Source organism: Podarcis gaigeae, assembly GCF_964106915.1.
Source record: "Podarcis gaigeae genome assembly, chromosome: 6".
Taxonomy (NCBI): Eukaryota; Metazoa; Chordata; class Lepidosauria; order Squamata; family Lacertidae; genus Podarcis; species Podarcis gaigeae.
Window position 1 is genome coordinate 81,630,078 of NC_139682.1, and position 21,800 is coordinate 81,651,877.

At 44.7% G+C, this 21,800-nt stretch overlaps 1 protein-coding gene across 1 annotated transcript; it reads right to left on the reverse strand.

Moving 5' to 3' along the window:
* Positions 1-278: 278 nt before the first annotated feature.
* On the reverse strand, positions 279-21,636 carry LOC310847506 (complement factor H-related protein 5-like). Its single transcript, XM_083745347.1, has 14 exons — positions 21,337-21,636; positions 18,579-18,812; positions 17,313-17,418; positions 16,029-16,105; positions 15,486-15,686; positions 14,079-14,261; positions 12,169-12,339; positions 10,367-10,549; positions 9,650-9,829; positions 8,311-8,484; positions 3,679-3,849; positions 2,252-2,389; positions 1,923-2,160; positions 279-1,424 (listed from the first exon to the last, which is right to left on the reverse strand). Exons 1-13 carry the CDS (start codon positions 21,398-21,400, stop codon positions 2,081-2,083), a joined length of 1,962 nt encoding a protein of 653 aa, XP_083601473.1. The 5' UTR covers positions 21,401-21,636; the 3' UTR covers positions 279-1,424; positions 1,923-2,080.
* Positions 21,637-21,800: the final 164 nt, after the last annotated feature.

The following is a 21,800-nucleotide window of genomic DNA, read 5'->3' on the forward strand; positions in this document are numbered from 1 at the left end:
GTGTGGGAGTGTGTTTGTGAGGTCAGGATTGCATCAGTGCACCCTCACAGCCCTGTTTCTTGTCACCTCCCTAGTCCCATATCAACCAGGTAAGCATCAGTGACGCTTCTGTTGGAAGAGCAGCTTTGCTATCCTGCTCCACTACCTAGCCACTCTTGTATGTGAGTACATTTGGGAAAATGGCCTTAAGTTTTCATTATGTCAAATGCTAATGATAACTCCTATAAAATGATAGCTGGTATATGGACCCTGAAAGAATTCAAAAGACAACTGGAAACTTAGCTAATAAATGCTGGAAATGTAGAACGATCCACATTGGAAACTTTATTTATAGCGGCTTCGTCACAAAGCAAAGGGATTTGGGTCTCAAATAAGAAACAGAATAGGGAGATAAATATGCACACAATTAGATCTGGATCCTGTCTTTCTTTTTATTAAGCCATATTAAAAAACTCCCAGTGCAACAAAGAGGATTAATATGTTTTATACAGTAAGATTGTTTTTATGATAGATGCCAGGGAAAGGCGCAAATCAGAATGAGCAGAGAGGCTGTACAATTGTGCTGTTGTGGCGAGGCTTGCAAGGTATTTAAGAGGGAAAGGAGGAAGGCAGAACAAGCTGCATGACTACTTCCTGGACAACAAAGCACCACCCTCAGCACCTCTGTCGTATCAGGATAAAGCTTCTCTTTATTGTAGGGTTGCAATATTTTGAAGAGCAAAAAAAGAGAGGACACATTTAACTATGGATCTCTCTGGAGAGTCTCATCATGAAAAAGAGGACTTGTCCTGGAAAAAGAGGACATATGGCAGCCCTACTATTGGCACCCATCCTGCCCATCAGTCAAACACTTTCCCAACATCTCTTGATTCTGATGGAATGGAATATGAGAGTTATCTGTATTCTGCATATTGATGACACCATGCACCAAAATCCTGGATGGTATCTCCCTGCAGTCTCATATTGATATTGACTTTCATAGGATACAGAATGGATTCTTACAGGACCTCACAGCTTAAAAGCCACAAAACAACGCAACCATCTCCTAGTACTGCATTTTGGTAGCAACCAGGCAGTTAAGAGCAGAACCATGTAATACTACCTGCTCAGCCATGCCCCCTTAGCAAGCTTTAGTAAGCCGTGAGCAGCAAGGTTTGTGCAGACATGTTGCTATCTGCATCTCCACGAGGACCTTGTCTATGTCATTAGGCTGCATCAACTGAAAATGACCCCAGGAAGTTGAAGCAGCATCTGGGCACCTCACTGGGGACTGTAGCAGGTGGGGATGTGGCACTGGGATTGCCAGAAAGCAGGGCCTTTTCCAGTTCTGGCATCTCGCAGGTGGACACCATTGCCATTATAAGAGAACGAAGGAGGCATTCATGGTAGAAAAACAGCACAGCTAGAAGGGCAAGGGACTTTGCCTTTGTGGCGTTTGCCTCCTAGGTGGGTCATAAGGAAAGGGTTAAATGAGTGTGATGTGATTGGCCAGAGAGAAACTGATAGGAGGAGTTGGAGTGAGAGTGGAGCTGTGTGAAAGTCAGTTGAGAGTTGGGAGTTGAAGAAGGAAGAGGGAGGTTAAGTCTGTGGGTTGGTCAAGTTGTGTGGTGAAAGAGTGAGAGGAATTGTTAGGTAGAGTCAGATAGATAGTTGGAATAATCAGTTTAAAGTTGTTAGGAATGCATAGGACAGTTAAGGAACTTAAGGAACTTAAGAAACTGCCAAGAAAAATTAAATGAAACCATAAGCTTGTTCATGCCTATAAAAATAAACTTGATTATTTGTTAATGTTAACAACTGTCTGGACTCCGTATGTACCCGTGAGGAGAAACAGGTTGGTGGCAGCGAAGAAAGAAATCACAGTGGTGGCACAGGGTCAATAGACTGTCAAACGTCCGCGGGCCCTGTGTGATCGCCACAGCCCTCAAGTGCCTTGCAAACAATTCACAGTGGGTTTCCAAAGAGTCTTTAGTAAAAGGAATGGATACAGGAACGGTGTGCCACGTGACTATGATCTCATGTTCTTGTTTATGTTCTCCTTCCATTCTTCAGGACTGGCTTCTAGAATGCAGGTGGTTTGCTACTTAGTCTTCATTCTCTCTCTCTTTAGCTCCTGCAGCTCCTGCTCAAGCACAGCCATGCGCCTCTCGAGTGATCTTACTGTATAAAAAAACCAAAGGCATATGAAACGGCAGCCGACCTGATGTGCATTTGTAAACCACAATCCTATGCTTTAGGGCTGCTAACTTACCTGCGGCATGGATAGTGTGTAAGAAATCTAAAAGGTCTCTGCTGCTCATGCCATCACTTGTCGCAGGCATGGGGTTGCTCTGGCTTCCAGGAGCAATGGGAAAGTCTGTGCTGTGCTGCACGGTGACAGTTGATACATCTACAATGCAAAAACATGAAAATGGATGAAAATGCCGGTGCCGGTGCTCCTCTTACAAGGGATGCCAAATCTGGCATTGAGCTTGGAAATATGGCCATCCTGTGTTGCTTGCTTTATTTGGCGCTTTTTGCATGCCGAAGACTGTGTCCGTGGTTTGACTTCATAGAATCATAGAATCATAGAATCATAGAGTTGGAAGAGACCACAAGGGCCATCGAGTCCAACCCCCTGCCAAGCAGGAAACACCATCAGAGCACTCCTGACATATGGTTGTCAAGCCTCTGCTTAAAGACCTCCAAAGAAGGAGACTCCACCACACTCCTTGGCAGCAAATTCCACTGTCGAACAGCTCTTACTGTCAGGAAGTTCTTCCTAATGTTTAGGTAGAATCTTCTTTTTTGTAGTTTGGAACCATTGCTCCGTGTCCGCTTCTCTGGAGAAGCAGAAAACAACTTTACTCTGAGCAGTGAGTGTGCCGTTAAAGCAAACACACAGAGATGGCCCCTTTGTTGCAAGCTGGTACTGATGCCAGTGTGTGCCAGTCAAGCATTCTGAAACCCAATGCCACATACAAAGCAAATGGCTTCTATGAATCAGTCATTAAGCACCATTGGTGAGTGAAATAAAGTCAAGTAGCTGAAAGGGCATCTTTGTTATGTTTTACATGGGTTGAAGCTTCTCACTTCCTCAAGTGGAAGGGGCAGCTGCTGCCACAGCTTCATTGTTGCAAAGAAAACGGGGGGATGGTGGTGACATTTGTCTTTTGTTGCAGATACACATACTCAACATAGAAGACACACACCTGGACTGATTAGGGGTAAGGTAAGGTAAAGGAGCCCTGGACAGTTAAGTCTAGTCAAAAGCGACTATGGAGTTGCGGCACTCATCTCGTTTTCAGGCCGAGGGAGCCAGCATTTGTTCACAAACAGCTTTCCGGGTCATGTGGGCAGCATGACTAAACCACTTCTGGCGCAACGGAACACCGTGACGGAAACCAGAGTGCACGGAAACACTGTTTACCTTCCCACTGCAGCAATACCAATTCATCTACTTGCACTATTGTGCTTTCGAACTGCTAGGTTGGCAGGAGCTGGGACAGAGCAACAGGAACTCACCCCGTCGCGGGGATTTGAACCGCTGACCTTCCGATCGGCAAGCCCAAAAGGCTCAGTGGTTTAGACCACAGCGCCACCCGCATGCCTGCAGTGTTGCTTTGGCAAAACAGAATGCAGCATGCATCTTCATTTAATTTCCCCAAAGGCAAAATATTCAAGTAAGAGCATACTAACCAACACAGCGCGGAGGCAGTTGCCACTTGCCATCCTCGCATGATATGTTCTGTGGCCCTTGAAGCACAAAAAGCTTCTCACACAGGAAATTTATCTGTTCACCACTCTCGTAGGTTCTCAGCTCAGCTACATCAATGGCATTAGGAATCTGGGGTGGAGGCGGGCAGAGGTCTACAACAACAACAACATATCAAAAATATGCTATTATTATTGTATTTATTTTATTGCTTTTTCCTTCAAGGAGCTCCCAGTGGTGGACATGGTTCTTCCCCACCTCATTTAATTGCCACAACAACTCTGTGTGGTAGGTTAGTATCCGACTCTCGAACTGCTATACCGCAATGTCTCTACTAAAGATTCAGAATAAATTATAAATTAGTAAAATCGTTTTGTGTCATCGGCATGAATGGGTTCACATTTATAACTATAATTAGTTAATTGCACTGGCCACAATCCAAGAAATCATTCTATGGATTCCTGGATGCACTGGAGAACTTATTACGCCTTTCCCCGTGAGTTCCCCATGTTGCCTGACCAATCCTCTCAAAGCTCAATGAACCATAAGGGCCTTTGATGCATTGCAATGAACTCCTGATGGAATGCATTTCCTCATTTTATTTATGATGGAAATTATATTGTGCATATCAGTTTAGGGTTACCTCACAACCGAATGAAACTTTTTGAAAGAATAAAATAAAGACAGAAACAGCAGGGCTGTTGCACCTAGAACACTGGTTCCAAACAGCCTGGACCAGTTCCAACCAGTCTGAACTGGTCCCAAGCGCCTTGGACCTGTTCCAACCAGTCTGAACTAGTTCCAACCGGCTTGGGCCTGTTCCAACAGGTATGAAACAGTACGAAGCAGTCTGGGCTGGTTCCAACAAGCCTGAACCTGATTTTAACCGGCTTGAGCTGGTTCCAACTAGTTTGAACAGGTTCAAACCTGTCTGAACCAGTTCAAACAGGTCTGGGCCAGTTGGAACCGGCCTGGATCTGTTCCAACTGGTCTGGGCTGGTTCCAACCAGTTTCAACCAGTTAAAATTGACTTGGACTGGTTCAAACTGGAGTGGAACAGTTCCAACTGGCTTGGACCTGTTCCAACCGGTCTGAGCTGGTTCCAACTGGCCTGGGCTGGTTCCAACCGGTCTGGGCTGGTTCCAACTGACCTAGACCTGCTCCAACTGACCTGGACAAGGTCCAACTGGCTTGGACCTGAGCCAGTTCCAACTGGTCTGGGCAGGTTCCAACCGGTTTGTACTGGTTCAAACTGGCTTGGACTAGTTCCAACCAGCTTGGACCTGTTCGAACTGGTATGAAATGGTTCCAAGTGGTCTGGGCTGGTTCCAACAGGCCTGAACCAGTTTTAACCGGCTTGAGCCGGTTCCAAGCAGTTTGAACAGGTTCCAACTGGCTTGGACAGGTTCAAACCGGCTTGGACTAGTTCCAACCAGTCTGAACCGGTTCCAACTGGCTTGGACCAGTTCCAACCAGTCTGAACCAGTTCCAAACGGCTTGGACCGGTTCAAACTGGTTTGGACCATTTCCAACCACTCTGAACTGGTTCCAACTGGCTTCGACAGGTTCAAACCAGCTTGGACTAGTTCCAACCACTTTGAACCAGTTCCAACCGGCTTGAACCAGTTCCAACCAGTCTGAACCAGTTCCAAATGGCTTTGACTGGTTCAAACCGCTCTGAACTGGCTCCAACCGGCTTGGTCCAGTTCCAAACGGCTTGGACTAGTTCCAACCAGTCTCAACCGGTTCCAACCAGCCTTAACTGGTTCCAACCGGCTTGGACAGGTTCCAACCAGCCTGAACTGGTTCCAACCAGTCTGAACCAGTACCAACCGGCTTGGACTGGTTCAAACCGGTTTGGACCAGTTCAAACCGGTCTGAATTGGTTCCAACCGGCTTGAACTAGTTCCAGCCAGTCTGAACCAGTTCCAACTGACATAGACCAGTTCAAACTGGCCTGGAACGGTTCAAAACAGCTTGTACCGGTTCTAATCGGTCTGAACTGGCTCCAACCGTCCTTGGTCCGGTTCAAGCAGGCTTGGACTACTTCCAACCAGTCTGAACCTGTTCCAACCAGCCTGAACTGGCTCCAACCGTCCTTGGTCCGGTTCAAACAGGCTTTGACTGGTTCAAACCGCTCTGAACTGGCTCCAACCGGCTTGGTCCAGTTCCAAACGGCTTGGACTAGTTCCAACCAGTCTCAACCGGTTCCAACCAGCCTTAACTGGTTCCAACCGGCTTGGACAGGTTCCAACCAGCCTGAACTGGTTCCAACCAGTCTGAACCAGTACCAACCGGCTTGGACTGGTTCAAACCGGTTTGGACCAGTTCAAACCGGTCTGAATTGGTTCCAACCGGCTTGAACTAGTTCCAGCCAGTCTGAACCAGTTCCAACTGACATAGACCAGTTCAAACTGGCCTGGAACGGTTCAAAACAGCTTGTACCGGTTCTAATCGGTCTGAACTGGCTCCAACCGTCCTTGGTCCGGTTCAAGCAGGCTTGGACTACTTCCAACCAGTCTGAACCTGTTCCAACCAGCCTGAACTGGCTCCAACCGTCCTTGGTCCGGTTCAAACAGGCTTTGACTGGTTCAAACCGGCTTGGACTAGTTCCGACCACTTTGAACTGGTTCCAACTGGCTTGAACCAGCTCCAACCAGTCTGAACCAGTTCCAATCGGCATGGGCTGGTTCCAACCGCTCTGAACCGGTTCCAACTGACATAGACCACTTCAAACCAGCTGGAACCGTTTCAAACCAGCTTGGACTGGTTCTAACCGTTCTGAACTGGCTCCAACCGGCTTGGACTAGTTCCAACCAGTCTGAACCAGTTCAAACCAGTCTGAACTGGTTCAAACCAGCTTGTACCGGTTCCAACTGGCTTGAACCAGTTCCAACCAGTCTGAACCAGTTCCAATCGGCTTGGACCGGTTCCAACCGGTCTGAACCGGTTCCAACTGACATAGACCAGTTCAAGCCAGCTGGAATCGTTTCAAACCAGCTTGGACCGGTTCTAACCGGTCTAAACTGGCTCCAACCGGCTTGAACTGGTTCTAAGCAGTCTGAATCGGTTCCAACCAGTCTGAACCGGTTCCAACTGACATAGAAAAGTTCAAACAGGCATAGACCGGTTCAAAATAGCTTGGACCGGTTCTAATCGGTCTGAACTGGCTCCAACCATCCTTGGTCCAGTTCAAACAGGCTTGGACTAGTTCCAACCAGTTTGAACATGTTCCAACCAGCCTTAACCGGTTCCAACTGGCTTGAACCACTTCCAACTAGTCTGAACCGGTTCCAACCGGCTTAAACTGGTTCAAACTGGTTTGGACCGGTTCCAACCGCTCTGAACTGGATCCAACCGGTTTGAACCGGTTCCAACCGGCTTGGACCTGTTCCAACCAGCCTGAACCGGTTCCAACCGGCTTGAACCGGTTCCGACCGGCTTGAACCGGTTCCAACTAGTCTGAACCGGTTCCAACCGGCTTAAACCAGTTCAAACAGGTTTATACTTGTTCCAACCGTTCTGAACTGGTTCCAACCGGCTTGAACAGGTTCCTACCACTCTGAACCGGTTCAGACTGGTTGGAATCGGTTCAAAAAAGTCTGAACCGGTTCCAACTGACATAGACCAGTTCAAACAGGCCTAGACCGGTTCAAAATAGCTTGGACCGGTTGTAATCGGTCTGAACTGGCTCCAACCGTCCTTGGTCCGTTTCAAACAGGCTTGGACTAGTTCCAACCAGTCTGAACCTGTTCCAACCAGCCTTAGCCGGTTCCAACCGGCTTGAACCGGTTCCAACCGGCTTAAACTGGTTCAAACTGGTTTGGACCGGGTCCAACCGCTTTGAACTGGATCCAACCGGTTTGAACCGGTTCCAACCAGTCTTAACTGGTTCCAACCGGCTTGGACTGGTTCAAACCCGTCTGAACTGGTTCCAACCCGCTTGGACCAGTTCATTCCGGCTTGGACTAGTTCCAACTTGTCTGAACTGGTCAACTCAGAGAAGGGCTGTTAGACCGGAGGCCATTATTCAAGAGGCTGGGTTCTATAGCCTCTCTCTATAATACTGAAATAAAAAAGGAGGGGAAGAAACTTTTCCTTGTCTTTATGCTTCCCTGGGCAGCCAGCTAGGAGCTGCTCAAGGCATCTTGACACTTAACATCTTCCTCATCTCATCCCTCTCCATCCTTTTTAAGAAACAGCAGTGCTTCAGTCTAGAGGCTACTAGTGACACACCTCAAGCCTCACCAGGAGAACTAATTCTGTCCCCAAATTAAGAAAGAATAAAAATAATCTATGCTGTGGCTTCACTTGGTGGTGGTTTGTTTTTACAGCTGCTTTTGAGCCTCTGCTGTCGAGTTTTGTCTCGGCTTTACGAAAGAAGCATGACCGACCTACAAATGCATTTGCAAACTGTTATTTTTCAGTATTTCCCCTCTTGAGTAGGGGCAGAAACAGGTGGAAATCTCACTCCCCTCAAAAGGAAACAAAATTCAAAATGGAATGAGGATGCCACATGACCCAATGTATATTGTATTTGCATTTTGCCTTCAGTTTTTTTACTACCAGCTATGTCAGTTACCTAAGTTAAGAAAGCAACAGAAAAAAGAACGTACCTTTGCATTCCGGTTTGGGTAACCATTCTCCCTTGACGCATTTAGCTTCACGAAGCCTGGAATCACAGATATAGCTGAGGACATCATTGTTGTCATACTGACTTTTCAGAGGAACAGCTGATGCAAAAGTTGCATTCTTAGGCATATTTGGGCGTGCACATTTTGTTGAAAAATCTAATAATTCAAATATTGTTCAAGTGAGGTGGCTTAATAGTTAAGGCATACACATTTACATGAATTAATAAGCCTGAAAATGTCTGGATAAGTTCTCAAACTCTCCTCTCTCTCTCTCTCTCTATATATATATATATATACACATGTGGGATGCAGGTGGCATTGTGGGTTAAACCACAGAGCCTAGGACTTGCCGATCAGAAGGTCGGTGGTTCGAATCCCCACGACGGGGTGAGCTTCCATTGCTCTGTCCCTGCTCCTGCCAACCTAGCAGTTTGAAAGCACATCAAAGTGCAAGTAGATAAATAGGTACCGCTCTGGCGGGAAGGTAAATGGCGTTTCCGTGCGCTGCTCTGGTTCGCCAGAAGCGGCTTAGTCATGCTGGCCACATGACCCGGAAGCTGCACACCGGCTCCCTCGGCCAAGAAAGCGAGATGAGCGCCACAACCCCAGAGTCGGCCACGACTGGACCTAATGGTCAGGGGTCCCTTTACCTTTACCTTTATATATATACACACAGAGAGAGAATTTATGGAAATTAATCTTTGCGGCAAAGAGATCAAAATTATTCTCAATTTTACAGACAGGAAAATGAGGCTGAGATGCAATGACTTGCTCAAGGCTACATAGAAGGTACTTGGAGGAGCATCATGTTGTTACTCTTCCATAGTCACAAAAATAAAATAAAATCCCATAATAAGTGCATTCACATATTGGGCCACTTTGTTGTGAAGGTTATTTTGCTTTATTTGACCAACAAAAAATAATAAATGTACCTCGTGTTACATACGCTTCAGGTTACACACTCCACTAACCCAGAAATAGTGCTTCAGGTTAAGAACTTTGCTTCAGCATAAGAACAGAAATTGGGCTCCGGCGGCGCGGCAGCAGCAGGAGGCCCCATTAGCTAAAGTGGTGCTTCAGGTTAAGAACAGTTTCAGGTTAAAAATGGACCTCCAGAACGAATTAAGTACTTAACCCAAGGTACCACTGTATGGGCTTCTTAGATATTGTATGGATTTATTTCAACCAAGACCAAGATGAGGTGAATTTTGTAATTTGGGATATCCCTACACAAGTATGAGTTTTGGACACTTCATAATAGTGCAACCCCATAGATACTAAGGTGAGAATCACAGCTTAGTAAACTATGAGCTCTGCTTACCTGCACATCTAGGTAATTCCCAAAGTCCATGAAGACACCTGGCTAAGCTGGTCTGAACAATGACGAAGTTTTCTTCACATTCATATTCCACATCCTCACCGTGAATATATTCTTCTCTGACTGTTCCAGCTGCATGCCCATTTGGAATACTGGGTGGTGGACCACATTTCTTTTCCTCTACTGCAAAAGGCATAAAGGAATGTGAAAGAAAATACTCCAGATTGTGTTTAGACCCCGATCAGAAGGCAGCTTTATTAATTGAAAAAGGATCTTACTTAGTGTGGCAAATCCATTGTTCTCAGAAGTCAAGGACAGCTCTCTGTTCCTAACTCATATGCCAGGCACTAAGCGTTCACTGGCAGTGTCAGGTGAAAGGGTCAATATATAAACTTTCAGGGTTCACCTTTCAATAGTTTTCATTGGAAATTAATTTGTCACATGCCATTGCAATTACTTAATGGGGTGCAAGAAATATCTGGTTGTTTTAAACACGGTTGATACGTTTATGTTAGTATTACTGAAGCTGGGGAAAGGACCCTGTACACAACATTTAAGATAATTTCAGAGCAGAGAAATCAGAAGAGGATATTTAAGATGTTCTCTTCCACTTTCTCGGATACAGGAATCATTGGACTACATAGAATCATGGAAAATGATTACACACACAGAGTACACTGTGTACACACTTATTTTATAGGGATTGCAACCATGGCTTACCTGTACAAGAAGGTACAGGTGTCCATTTTCCATCAACACACTCTATTATCTTTGATCCAGTCATCACAAATTTGATGTTACACTCATATTCCACTTGGTCACCATGCTGGTATTCTTCAAGAAGATCATCAACAATACTGCCATTCCTAATGTTGGCTGGTGCCTTACAGTGGTTGACTTGTTCTAGAAGTAAGCAAACATAATTCCTCACCTAATAAGGTTTGCACAACACTATTCACAGGTGACACAGATGGCACTGTGGTCTAAACCACTGATAGGAAAGGTCAGCGGTTTGAATCCCCATGGCGGAGTGAGCTCCCGTTGCTCTGTCCCAGCTCCTGCCAACCTAGCAGTTTGAAAGCACACAGTGCAAGTAGATAAATAGGTACCGCTGCAGCAGGAAGGTAAATGGCATTTCTGTGTGCTCTGGCTTCCATCACAGTGTTGCACCAGAAGTGGTTTAGTCCTGCTGGCCACATGACCTGGAAAGCTGTATGCGGACAAACACCGGCTCCCTCAGCCTGAAAGTGAGATGAGCTCCGCAACCCCATAGTCGCCTATGACTGGACTTAACCATCCGGGTGTCCTTTACCTTTACTACAGACAGGTATTTACACTAACAACAATAACAACAACAACAGATTTATTAGTCACTTGTTACCAAGATCTCCAGATAGGTAAAGGTAAAGGGACCCCTGACCATTAGGTCCAGTCATGACCGACTCTGGGGTTGCGGTGCTCATCTCGCTTTATTGGCCAAGGGAGCCGGCATACAGCTTCCAGGTCATGTGGCCAGCATGACTAAGCCACTTCTGGCGAACCAGAACAGCACACAGAAACGCCGTTTACCTTCCCGCCAGGGTGGTCCCTATTTATCTACTTGCACTCTAACGTGCTTTCGAACTGTTAGGTTGGCAGGAGCAGGGACCGAGCAACGGGAGCTCACCCCGTTGCAGGGATTTCAATCGCCAAACTTCTGATCAGCAAGCCCTAGGCTCTGTGGTTTAACCCACAGCGCCACCCGCATCCCAAGATCTCCAGATGGCTTACATCTAAAATTGAATTTCAGCCTAATGCCCAGTTTTCACAACTATTCCAGGCACTGCAGCTGCTCAGTTCCCTGAGTTTCAGCTAGGAGGGATGAGACAGTTGGGAGGAAAGGACCCAGCACCAAGCTATGGGTTCTAATCTCATCATTTTCATGAGCCTACCCATTCATTGGCATCAACTGGAGACACCATAATAAATTATTTTTATTATTATTTATTTATCATAATTAATTTATACTTATACGGCTTAATTGGTAAGGTGGCTTCAAAGTGGTTTACAACTATAAAACCAATTATAAAATAGTACAAATTAAAATACACAAGAAAACAAATCTATCAAAACATGGAGGTAAACGGCCACAACGAAAACACTGTTGTCATCCGCCCTAGGATGAGCACTTTGCCTCCTCTCTGACTAACAAAGAACATAGGACAATGGTGCCTGACCAAATAAGGTAAGCATATACACTTCAGGTTACAGACGCTTCAGGTTACGGACTCCGCTAACCCAGAGATAGTACCTCAGGTTAAGAACTTTGCTTCAGGATGAGAACAGAAATCGTGCTCTGGCGGCGTGGCAGCAGCGGGAGGCCCCATTAGCTAAAGTGGTACCTCAGGTTAAGAACAGTTTCAGGTTAAGAACGGACCTCGGGAACGAATTAAGTACTTAACCTGAGGTACCACTGTACTTATAAGAACACAAAGCACATTTGTGATGGAACTTCCTTTAATAGTCTGTGGAGAAATAGGTACCTTTACAGCGGGGAGGCAGTGGAGACCAGCCAAAGGGATAACACTGGGCAGAAGCAGGACCAACTATTGTGAATCCTTCATGACAGAAAAATTGCAAAACATCATTGGGTTGATACTGGTCTTTTCTTGGCTGAATATCCCCATGCTCCAACAGGAGACCTTCACATATTGCTGGACGAAATGTTGAGGAAAAGAGATTAATATAACTAAACATAGCTATTATTACTTTTAGCATCTTAGTTTTACTATGTTAGCTTGAAACTAATGTACTGGAGAGAGACTTGGAGCTGGTTATACACTCGGAAACTGAGGTACCACTGTATTGTGTCATTTGAAATTGAAAGAGATGTTTTATGAAAGAAAAGAAGGTGTCAACATCAAATTATTAGAATGGTTTTGCTAGAGCAAATCCATCACTCTGTCTTGAGGACTGGCCATCCAGTTTTTGCTGAGGTGCTTTTCAGTTGGTGCTCACAGGCAGTGCTGTATATCCAATCTGCATATAAAATCGCTGATCAAGAGCATTAGGTGCAATTCATCAACAATAATGTCTCACATAGTTTCCTAGAGCCTTAAAAAAACACTCACATAGTTTCCTAGAGCCTTAAAAACCATCCTTCTGCCACTTGTGTTGCAACTATTCTTGTATTAATTCAAAAGGCCTTTAGCAACTTTGGCCCAGGATAGCTTAAGAACTGCCTGATTCATTCTGTGTTTGCCCAATCATGAAGGTCTTCTATAGATTCACTGGTTGTGGTCCCCCATGGCTCAGATTCTACCACAGGACCAGTGTGTGCAGTTTTGTGGACACGCTTTTATGGAACTCCCAGTTGAAGTCAGAAAGGGTTGACCTAAATGTTGGATGGGGTGGACTTCTGCTGAAGACTTGACCTACTGAAGACTTTTACAGTGGTACCTCAGGTTACATACGCTTCAGGTTACATACGCTTCAGGTTACAGACTCTGCTAACCCAGAAATAGTGCTTCAGGTTAAGAACTTTGCTTCAGGATGAGAACAGAAATTGTGCTCTGGCGGCGCAGCGGCAGCAGAAGGTCCCATTAGCTAAAGTGGTGCTTCAGGTTAAGAACAGTTTCAGGTTAAGAATGGACCTCCAGAACGAATTAAGTACTTAACCTGAGGCACCACTGTACTGTTTAATTATAATCATCTCTAAGCACAAGTAATTCAAAAGAGTAAAGGTAAAAAGAGAGAGTTACCATAAAACTATAAAATCCATATTCAGTTAAAATGCCTGATGAAGTACAGTGGTACCTCAGGTTAAATACTTAATTCATTCTGGAGGTCCGTTAATTCATTAGCAGAGTCTTAATTCGTTAGCAGAGTCTGTAACCCAAAGTGTATGTAACCTGAAGCATATGTAACCCGAGGTACCACTATATATAAATTGTACTCTGGAGCTGGGCCCAAGACAAAGGGGAACTAACTACACTTTTCTACACTTCCTTCTCTGGGCTAGTGGTAGCAGCAACAAAAAATGTCAAGAGGGATATAGAGATTCTAAAGCAGGCATAGGCAAATTTGGCCCTCCAGATGTTTTGGGACTACAATTCCCATCATGCCTGATCACTGGTGCTGTTAGCTAGGGATCATGGGAGTTGTAGGCCAAAAACATCTGCAGGGCCGAGTTTGCCTATGCCTGTTCTAAAGAGCTGCAAGTTCTCCCAGGGGTGGTGCATACCCAGAGCACTAGTGGTTGTTTTACCCTGTGGAGAGGATATAGAAGGGGTGGCTGCTGCAAATGCCTCCTTTCCTCTGCCACGCATGGGATTTGTAAACATGCACAGTGTAAGCTTTAAGAAGTCAAAGAAAACCATGTAACCTGCTGTTTACAGCAGGACAGTTCCTCGGGTTCTATATTCTCAGATAAGATGCTGCGAATAACACTCACTTTTCGTGTCGCAACGTGGAGCAGGTGACCAGCCATTTTTTGTGCAAGTGGCTGTTCCTTCTGGATTTGGAGTATCATCGCCTTCATCACAAGAAAATGAAATTTCTTCACCCTCTCTGAAGGTCTGCTGATTTAGGAAAATGAATCTACCATGTGCAAAGGGTATTGAAGGGTCACATTGCTCTAGAGGCAAAAAGAGTAGTTAAGACAGCTTTGTCAGTGATGGGCCCCTGTCTCTGGAATGCTTTCCCCAAGGAAGCTTGTCTGGTGCCCACACAGATAATTTTTCTAGGCTACTACAGTGTGGTGCCTTTCTGGGGTTTACACCAAAGGGGGTGGGATGAAGAAGGAGGGATAGTACCAAAAATACAGGATGGGTAGTTTTGCCAATCCATCCCAGTAAAAGTTTTGATTATATTTTAAGGATCACTATTCAACCCCCAAAACAATTACAGGGGCAAGGGTTCACAATTCCTACATGATAGCTGGTTCTTAGTTCTCCCACCTTCCTAGCATTTACAGTTTTTTTCCATTACAATTTAAGAAACAACAACAACAAAAACCCAGTGGTTTTGGTGTTGTAAGTAGTAATCAGATTTTTCCTGGAGGAAGAATGGTTGCGGTGGCAGAACCCCCTGTAACCCATTATGCATGCATACTGTTCCTAGCATGCACACAAAGCCAGAAATGCTACAAGTCAGCCAGTTGCTAGTTGCTAAAGAAAAACTCAGAAAACATACGTTATTGACAGTCATACCTCTTGTTACATTTGCTTCTGGTTAAATCCTTTTGGGTTGTGTCCTGTGCAGAACTGGAAGTAACAGAATGGGTTACTTCCGGGTTTCGCTGCTTGCGCATGTGCAGACGCTCAGAATGATGTCACGCGCATGCGCAGAAATGGCGAATCGCGACCCGCGCATGTGCAGACGCAGGTTGCGTTCTACTCAGGTTGCGAATGAGGCTCTGGAACAGATCCCGTTCACAACCAAAGTACCACTGTAATTTCATTAAACTCACGTCATACCAGCTTTTAAAATACTTGTACCTAGTGCAACCCCATCTCATGTGGAGGTATGCACCAACCATGCCACACCCTTTCCAAAACATACAAGAAAGATTATGTTTTATCAGGGATAACTTCCTTGGTGTCAAATACTATCTATAGATGCAATATTTTCAGTAACATCTCTCTAGCAATGATGGATGTTGTTTTACGTGGTGTCTTTAATCATAGAGCACAATAAAAGATCACTGGAAACACAATAAAAGATCAAAGTTGTGTCTGCAGCATCTGACTGTGCTTTCTGTATTCTTACCAGTCTCACAAGGCCTCTACAGTTAATTTTTCTATTAGACTTATATTTCTATTTCTGAGCCAAGAGGAGAATGCAATAAACATCTACTTACTGAGGCATTTCGGTTCTGGATTCCATCCAAATTTGGTGCATGTAATTCTAGGCCATTCTTCTTTATTTGGGGTCAGGAAACCAGGATGGCAACTGTAGGAAATCACTTGTCCAATGCTGCTTGGGAAATAGTTGTTTTTAGAGTGTTCATACTTGCTAGCTAGGAATCCATTCTCTATTCGGACATAGGCACAGTTCTTTGCTTTGGAAAAGATAAAATAAAAATGTAAGCCCAAAAAACCAAACCAGAATGTTCCACTCACTGCAAAGGGCAAAGGCTCAGATTCAGTCCCTGTGCCCATGTAGAAAGCACACCCAGACAAAAACAAAGGGTTGCTAAGCGTTCGACTGCAGCATCTTGAGAAGCTGCTCTGTGGTTTCTCTGGCCTTCAGGAGGAGCTTTTCAGGGATATGGGGGCAGCAGTTGCTGCGAGAACAAAAGAGAGGGATGGGCAGGAGAAAACTGTGAGGAGACACCTGGTAAAAACTCAAGCAATTCTGCAGTACTTTGAGTCTCAGTCAAGATCTGTAGAGGTCCACTTACCTTCACAACGAGGGACCTCATTGCTCCATCCATCTGCACGACAATCACGGAAGTCTGTAGGACTGAGCATCTGAAACCTGCAAGGTTTTTTTATAAATGAAACAGAAACATTTTAAAACCAAATAATTACATGACAGGAGCAGCTTTGGAATAACATTGAAACACACTGAGACGCAAACAAATACTTCTAGAATAGCAGGATTATTTTCTAGGGTTTTTTTTTTCTAGAGATGGCATTAGTGTTCACCACAAGTTAGCTCAGACTCAAACTGAATGGATTCAGGGGAGCTATTCACTAAAGTGAGGTGAGTATTCAAATCCTCAGTTCCCTCATACTGGCTGAATGTTGAAAACTGAGTATCAGGGAGAAGAAGCCCCAACTCCTTCCAATATACAAACACACTCCTTCCTTGCTCACCTTGTTCTTAAGGCTAGGAGTTTTGGCAGAAAGAAGGCAAATAGGGTAGACGAGATTTCTCTCTCTCTCCTCATCCCTTTGGTCATTATAACCAGATTAGCACCACAATATGGCTAGACCCTGGGGACTGCAGGAGCCCTTGAACAAAACCTCCTCCCCAGTATCCATCACAGGCAGGATTACCAAGCCTTAAGAGGAGGGAAGCAGGCCAGGATGTGTCTGAGATCTGGGAGCTGGCAGGAGTTTGATTACCATTGGTTCGAGGGCAACATAAATGGCAGAGGGGACACCTTCTGATCCCTCATTTAACCCCTGATTGGGGGAGTGGGAGCAAACTCGATAGAGTTTTCCCATTGCTCGTTGTTTCCCAGTTTTACTATTTATCTGTTGCTGCATGACAGAAGCTCTGTTGGGTCCTTCTGAGTACTTGCATTATATACGTTATATGCATTATATATATTCACATATAGTCAAAAGGTAAAAGTAAAGGACCCCTGGACGGTTAAGTCCAGTCAAAGGTGACTATGGGGTTGCGGCGCTCATCTTGCTTTCAGGCCGAGGGAGCTGGCATTTGTCCACAGACAATTATCTGAGTCATGTGGCCAGCATAACTAAACCGCTTCTGGCACAACGGAACACCGTGATGGAAACCAGGAAACACTGTTTACCTTACCTATTTATCTACTTGCACTGTTGTGCTTTCGAACTGCTAGGTTGGGACAGAGCAATGGGAGCTCACCCCATCGTGGGGATTTGAACTGTTTGGCAAGCCCAAGAGGCTCAGTGGTTTAGACCACAATACCACCCACATCCCTTTATATATGCATACTAAATATCTGAAGAGAAGAGGGGTGGGGGATATTTACCCTTCATTGCACCGATACACAACACGAGCACCAAAGACAAATTCGTCTCCATTAACAAGTTCTAAAAAGCCAAATTTGATATGTCCAGGATGTCCACAAGGCCTTTCTGGAAATTAAGAAAATTAAGTGTAAAGCAAGATAACACTTATGGCTATAAGAATGTTCTTGAAAACAATGCTATGTTGTGAGAAATGTAATGTTCTTTCCATTACCGTGAAGTAAAGGAAGTCACGTGACATCATCATGCTCAGACTTTCCACATTCCTGCTCTGATTCACTGGGTGCCTCTTATAGACAGATTTGTGGGGAAAGTCTTAACATGATGCTGTCATATCAAATGCCTTCTTTTAAAAAGCTTAACGAGGGAGATGATGTTGTTAGTAGTAATAGCTGTAGTGATTGGGAGATGCTTAGAACATCTCCCAGCCCCTTTCCAGCCCCACTGCTGCATAACATCCCTGAAGTGTCTCCTACCTGGTATTTTATGTCACAAGCTCTTTTTTTAAGTCAAAGCAACCCCAGAAACAAGGGGGGGTGGGGAGTTCCAATTATTGGTTAAGTCACGGGATCCTGGACAATTGTGCCTCCAGCTGATCCTTTGCAAGTTTTGCAGAGCTCTCCAGACCTCTTTACCAGCAGTGACGTGGGTGGCGCTGTGGGTTGAACCACAGAGCCTAGGACTTGCCAATCGGAAGGTCGGCGGTTCGAATCCCCGTCACAGGGTGAGCTCCCATTGCTCAGTCCCTGCCCCTGCCAACCTAGCAGTTTGAAAGCACGTCAAAGTGCAAGTAGATAAATAGGTACTGCTCCAGCGGGAAGGTGAACGGCATTTCCGTGCACTGCTCTGGTTCACCAGAAGCGGCTTAGTCATGCTGGCCACATGACCCAGAAGCTGCACGCCGGCTCCCTCGACCAGTAAAGCAAGATGAGCGCCGCAACCCCCAGAGTCGGTCCCGACTGGACCTAATGGTCAGGTGTCCCTTTACCTTTACCTTTACCCTCTGCTTATCCGCAAGACTAGGGCACATTCTTGTCTTTACTAACTCTGGTGGTCTTAGACCTCCAATCGTATGAAACCCAAAGCAAACAGAAAAAGGGTTAGTGGCTACAAAGTGAAATGCAACCTTCTATTGTCATGTTGTTGCTGGTTTTTTTTTTCAAAAAAATGGGCCATCCCAAGCCTCATCCCAAGGAGAAAAAAATAAACTGTTCAAATATTTCAATAGCTTGTGATTGTGAATTCTATAAAGTTATGTTTCTACTTACTTCTGCATTGCACATGTGGTGTGGATTGTACCCATTTCCCATTGTTACACTGCAATTTTATGCGCCCAAATTTTATATACCCAGGCTGGCAATTGTAAATTACTTCATCGCCGTGCGAATAGGATTTTTTGTCTGATATGTCTGCAAGTTCTTCATGGTCTCTTATGGGTGGTGGTCGGCAGTCTTCAATTAAAATAACATCAGTAAAATCAACAATAGATGGCACCCTTTGACCTGTAAATTTTGAAGGAAGTGAAAAAGAACTGAGTTGGAATTATGCAATAAAAATGTTGGCCTCATAACTTTAATCTCCCTTCATTGCACCACAACTCACATACTTAAGCAGATAGCAGGTCTCTAGCTGTTTTTGGACTACAACTCCCAACATCCTTAGCTAGTGGTACCAGTCAGGGGTGATGGGAATTGTAGTTCAAAAACAGCTTGAGACCCAACTTTGGGAAAACCTGCCATAATAGAGGGGGGGGGGGATGCAGTTTCTGATTCCTACCTAGAGCTGCAAAATTTCAGGAAATTTTGAAGCCATGAGAACCCCCCCCCACATTTTTTCCTGAAAAAACTGGAAATTTTGGAAAAATTGAAAAAAAGTTCAGTGTGGAGTAGTTTTACAAATTGCGTGAAACACAGTGTAGAACAGGGGTAGATAACCTAAGGCCCATGGGCCCCAAGCGGCCCACGGGGGTTGTTTAACCGGCCTCCGAGCCGCCCCCGAACTGAGCCACACACACTGCACTAAAGCAGCGCAGTGCAGCATGGGGACTCACTTCCGCGACGCTCAAAATCACGTCTGCACAGATGTAGGTGCCGAAAACTGCGTCTGCACAGGTGCAGATGTCGGAAATCACGGGTGGGTGCGCTCACGCATGCCCACGATCTGGCCCACAGAGGGGGCTCCGCAGCAGTGAACCTTGCTGACCCCTGATGTAGATAAAAGTATTATGCTTGCAATAAAACATGTAACCACCCCCTGTCCTTCAAAAGCAACAAAAAAGCAAGAAAGCATCAACATAAAAAATAATCAGATTTGCCCCTTAGCACCAACAGCAAATAAAATTATGGTCCACTTCAATATTTAAGTTCCATAGAAGGTCTATCCTTTGAGTAGTGCTTTAAAAAGAGAGAATACACAATATATACATGTGGTTTATTCTATCTCATTTTCTGAACTACAGTGGTACCTCAGGTTAAGTACTTAATTCGTTCCGGAGGTCCGTTCTTAACCTGAAACTGTTCTTAACCTGAAGCACCACTTTAGCTAATGGGGCCTCCTGCTGCCACCGCACGATTTCTGTTCTTATCCTGAAGCAAAGTTCTTAACCCGAGGTACCATTTCTGGGTTAGCGGAGTCTGTAACCTGAAGTGTATGTTACCTGAAGCGTATGTGACCCGAAGTACCACTGTACTGCTATCGTTTTCCATTTCTTCTTGCTCTTCCTCTTTGTCATTTTTCTCATGGACTTCTAAAAAACAGCTTTGGAAAAAAACAGGGGGAAACCTGTTTTCCCCCAATTTTTCTGTCCCCCCCCCCCGGCCTTTCCATATCTACTTGAGGATAGCCAGGGCAAAGCACAAGGCATTTTTTTTGCATGCCAGGCCGAGAAGTAACCAACATCCAGTTACTGAATAGTATATTGCACTAAGGCTGAAACTTTGTTTGAAAGGAAAAGGAGTGTGTGTGTGTGTGTGTGTGTGTGTGTTTAATTGAATTTGTTATTATATATTATAACCCGCATGATGGTAAGAGAGCTTTCTAAACAGTTTACAAAAACATACAACAGAATATTAAAATGATTGATAAAACACAGTTAAAAGCAGGCATTTAAGAGTATTCAATAGATCAGCCTTTCTCAGCCTGTGGGTTCCCAGATGTTGTTGAACTACATCTCCCATCACCCCTAGCTAGCAAGGCCAGAGCTCAGGGATGATGGGAGTTGTAGTCCAACAACATCTGGGGACCCGCAGGTTGAGAACCACTGCAATCGATGATTAAAGTCAGCAGTGGTTAAAAGGAAGTAAATTGCATGCAGCTTCTACGTGTTCAGATGGGCTGGCCCTAATGAAAATGTTTTGAGCAATTGCTGGAAAGATTTACAGTGAGAGCAGCTGCCTGGTGTCAATCGGCAAGGAGCTCCAAAGTGTGGGTGCTGGAAGGCCTGGAAAAAATGGAAAAATTGGGGGGAGGGAACAGGTTTTTCAGGTTTTTCCCAAAGCCTTTTTTTTCCCTAGGAAAAATTTGGGGGGGGGGGGAAATAGTGTGTGGAATATTCAAACTATATCAAAAAATTTTTTTCAATTTTTCCGGGAAAAACGGCTTCAGAAAAAACCGGGGGGAAACCTGTCCCTCCACCCATTTTTTCCAGTTTTTTTTCCCAGGCCTTCCCATTTCTCTTCCTACCTGAAGTTCTAGTTCTACCATACTGGTGAAACTAACTATTTTTTTTTAAGTGTTGGTTCCACACTAATGCCACAATCCTATGCACATTTTCCCAGGACTAAGTCCTGCTGGGGCTTTCTGAGTGGATATGTATAGGATTGTGTTATAGGTTAGTAGTATTTTAGTTAATAATGACTTAGGTTAGTAAAGGATTTAAGTTGTTAGGGACTTAAGTTAATAACCTCTATTTTTTCACACTGATTTCATTGGGCCCCAAGTACAATTGAGTTAGATCCAACCCATAAGGAATCTGGCAACACCCAACTTCCCTGGTCAAAAAATTTGTCAGCCACCTACACAACTTACCATTTTGGGAAGGACAAGATGTCAGAAGAAGAAATGGAATAATAAAGACCAGCCAGCTCTTCATATTATTTCAGGAAGCTTGCAATGCTCCGTACCACAAAATCTTCACTTTCAGCTGTCAACATATTCCAATGATCTGCAAATATCTTTTTCCTCTCTTTGGAACCTCCAATTATTTTCTTTAGCCCTTTGCCATGTTTTTAAAATGCTTTTTGTTTTTGATAGACCAATCTGAAAAGAGCAAGAATTAGGGGAATGTGCAAGGTACTTTTTAACCCAACTCAGTTTATTTACACATGACCTGTGAGTTCTCTGATGCAATCCTGGCAGCAACAAAATATTTCTCCGTCTTTGGTTTCAACAGTTATTTTATTTTGCTCTGTTATCATAGTTTATTTCATGCTGCTTTGTTTGTTTGCTTGTTTGTTTTTGTCTCACAGCGCAACCTGTCAAGAGGAAGAATT

Bases quoted from the DNA above. Each gene is read 5' to 3' on its own strand.
- LOC310847506 (XM_083745347.1), bottom strand. From the start codon at position 21,400: ATGAAGAGCTGGCTGGTCTTTATTATTCCATTTCTTCTTCTGACATCT. The intron at 15,687-16,028 runs GTAAGTGGACCT...TCTTTTCCAAAG, and splicing joins TGAGGTCCCTCGTTGTGAAG to CAAAGAACTGTGCCTATGTC. The intron at 3,850-8,310 runs GTACGTTCTTTT...TTGTTGTTGTAG, and splicing joins ACCCAAACCGGAATGCAAAG to ACCTCTGCCCGCCTCCACCC.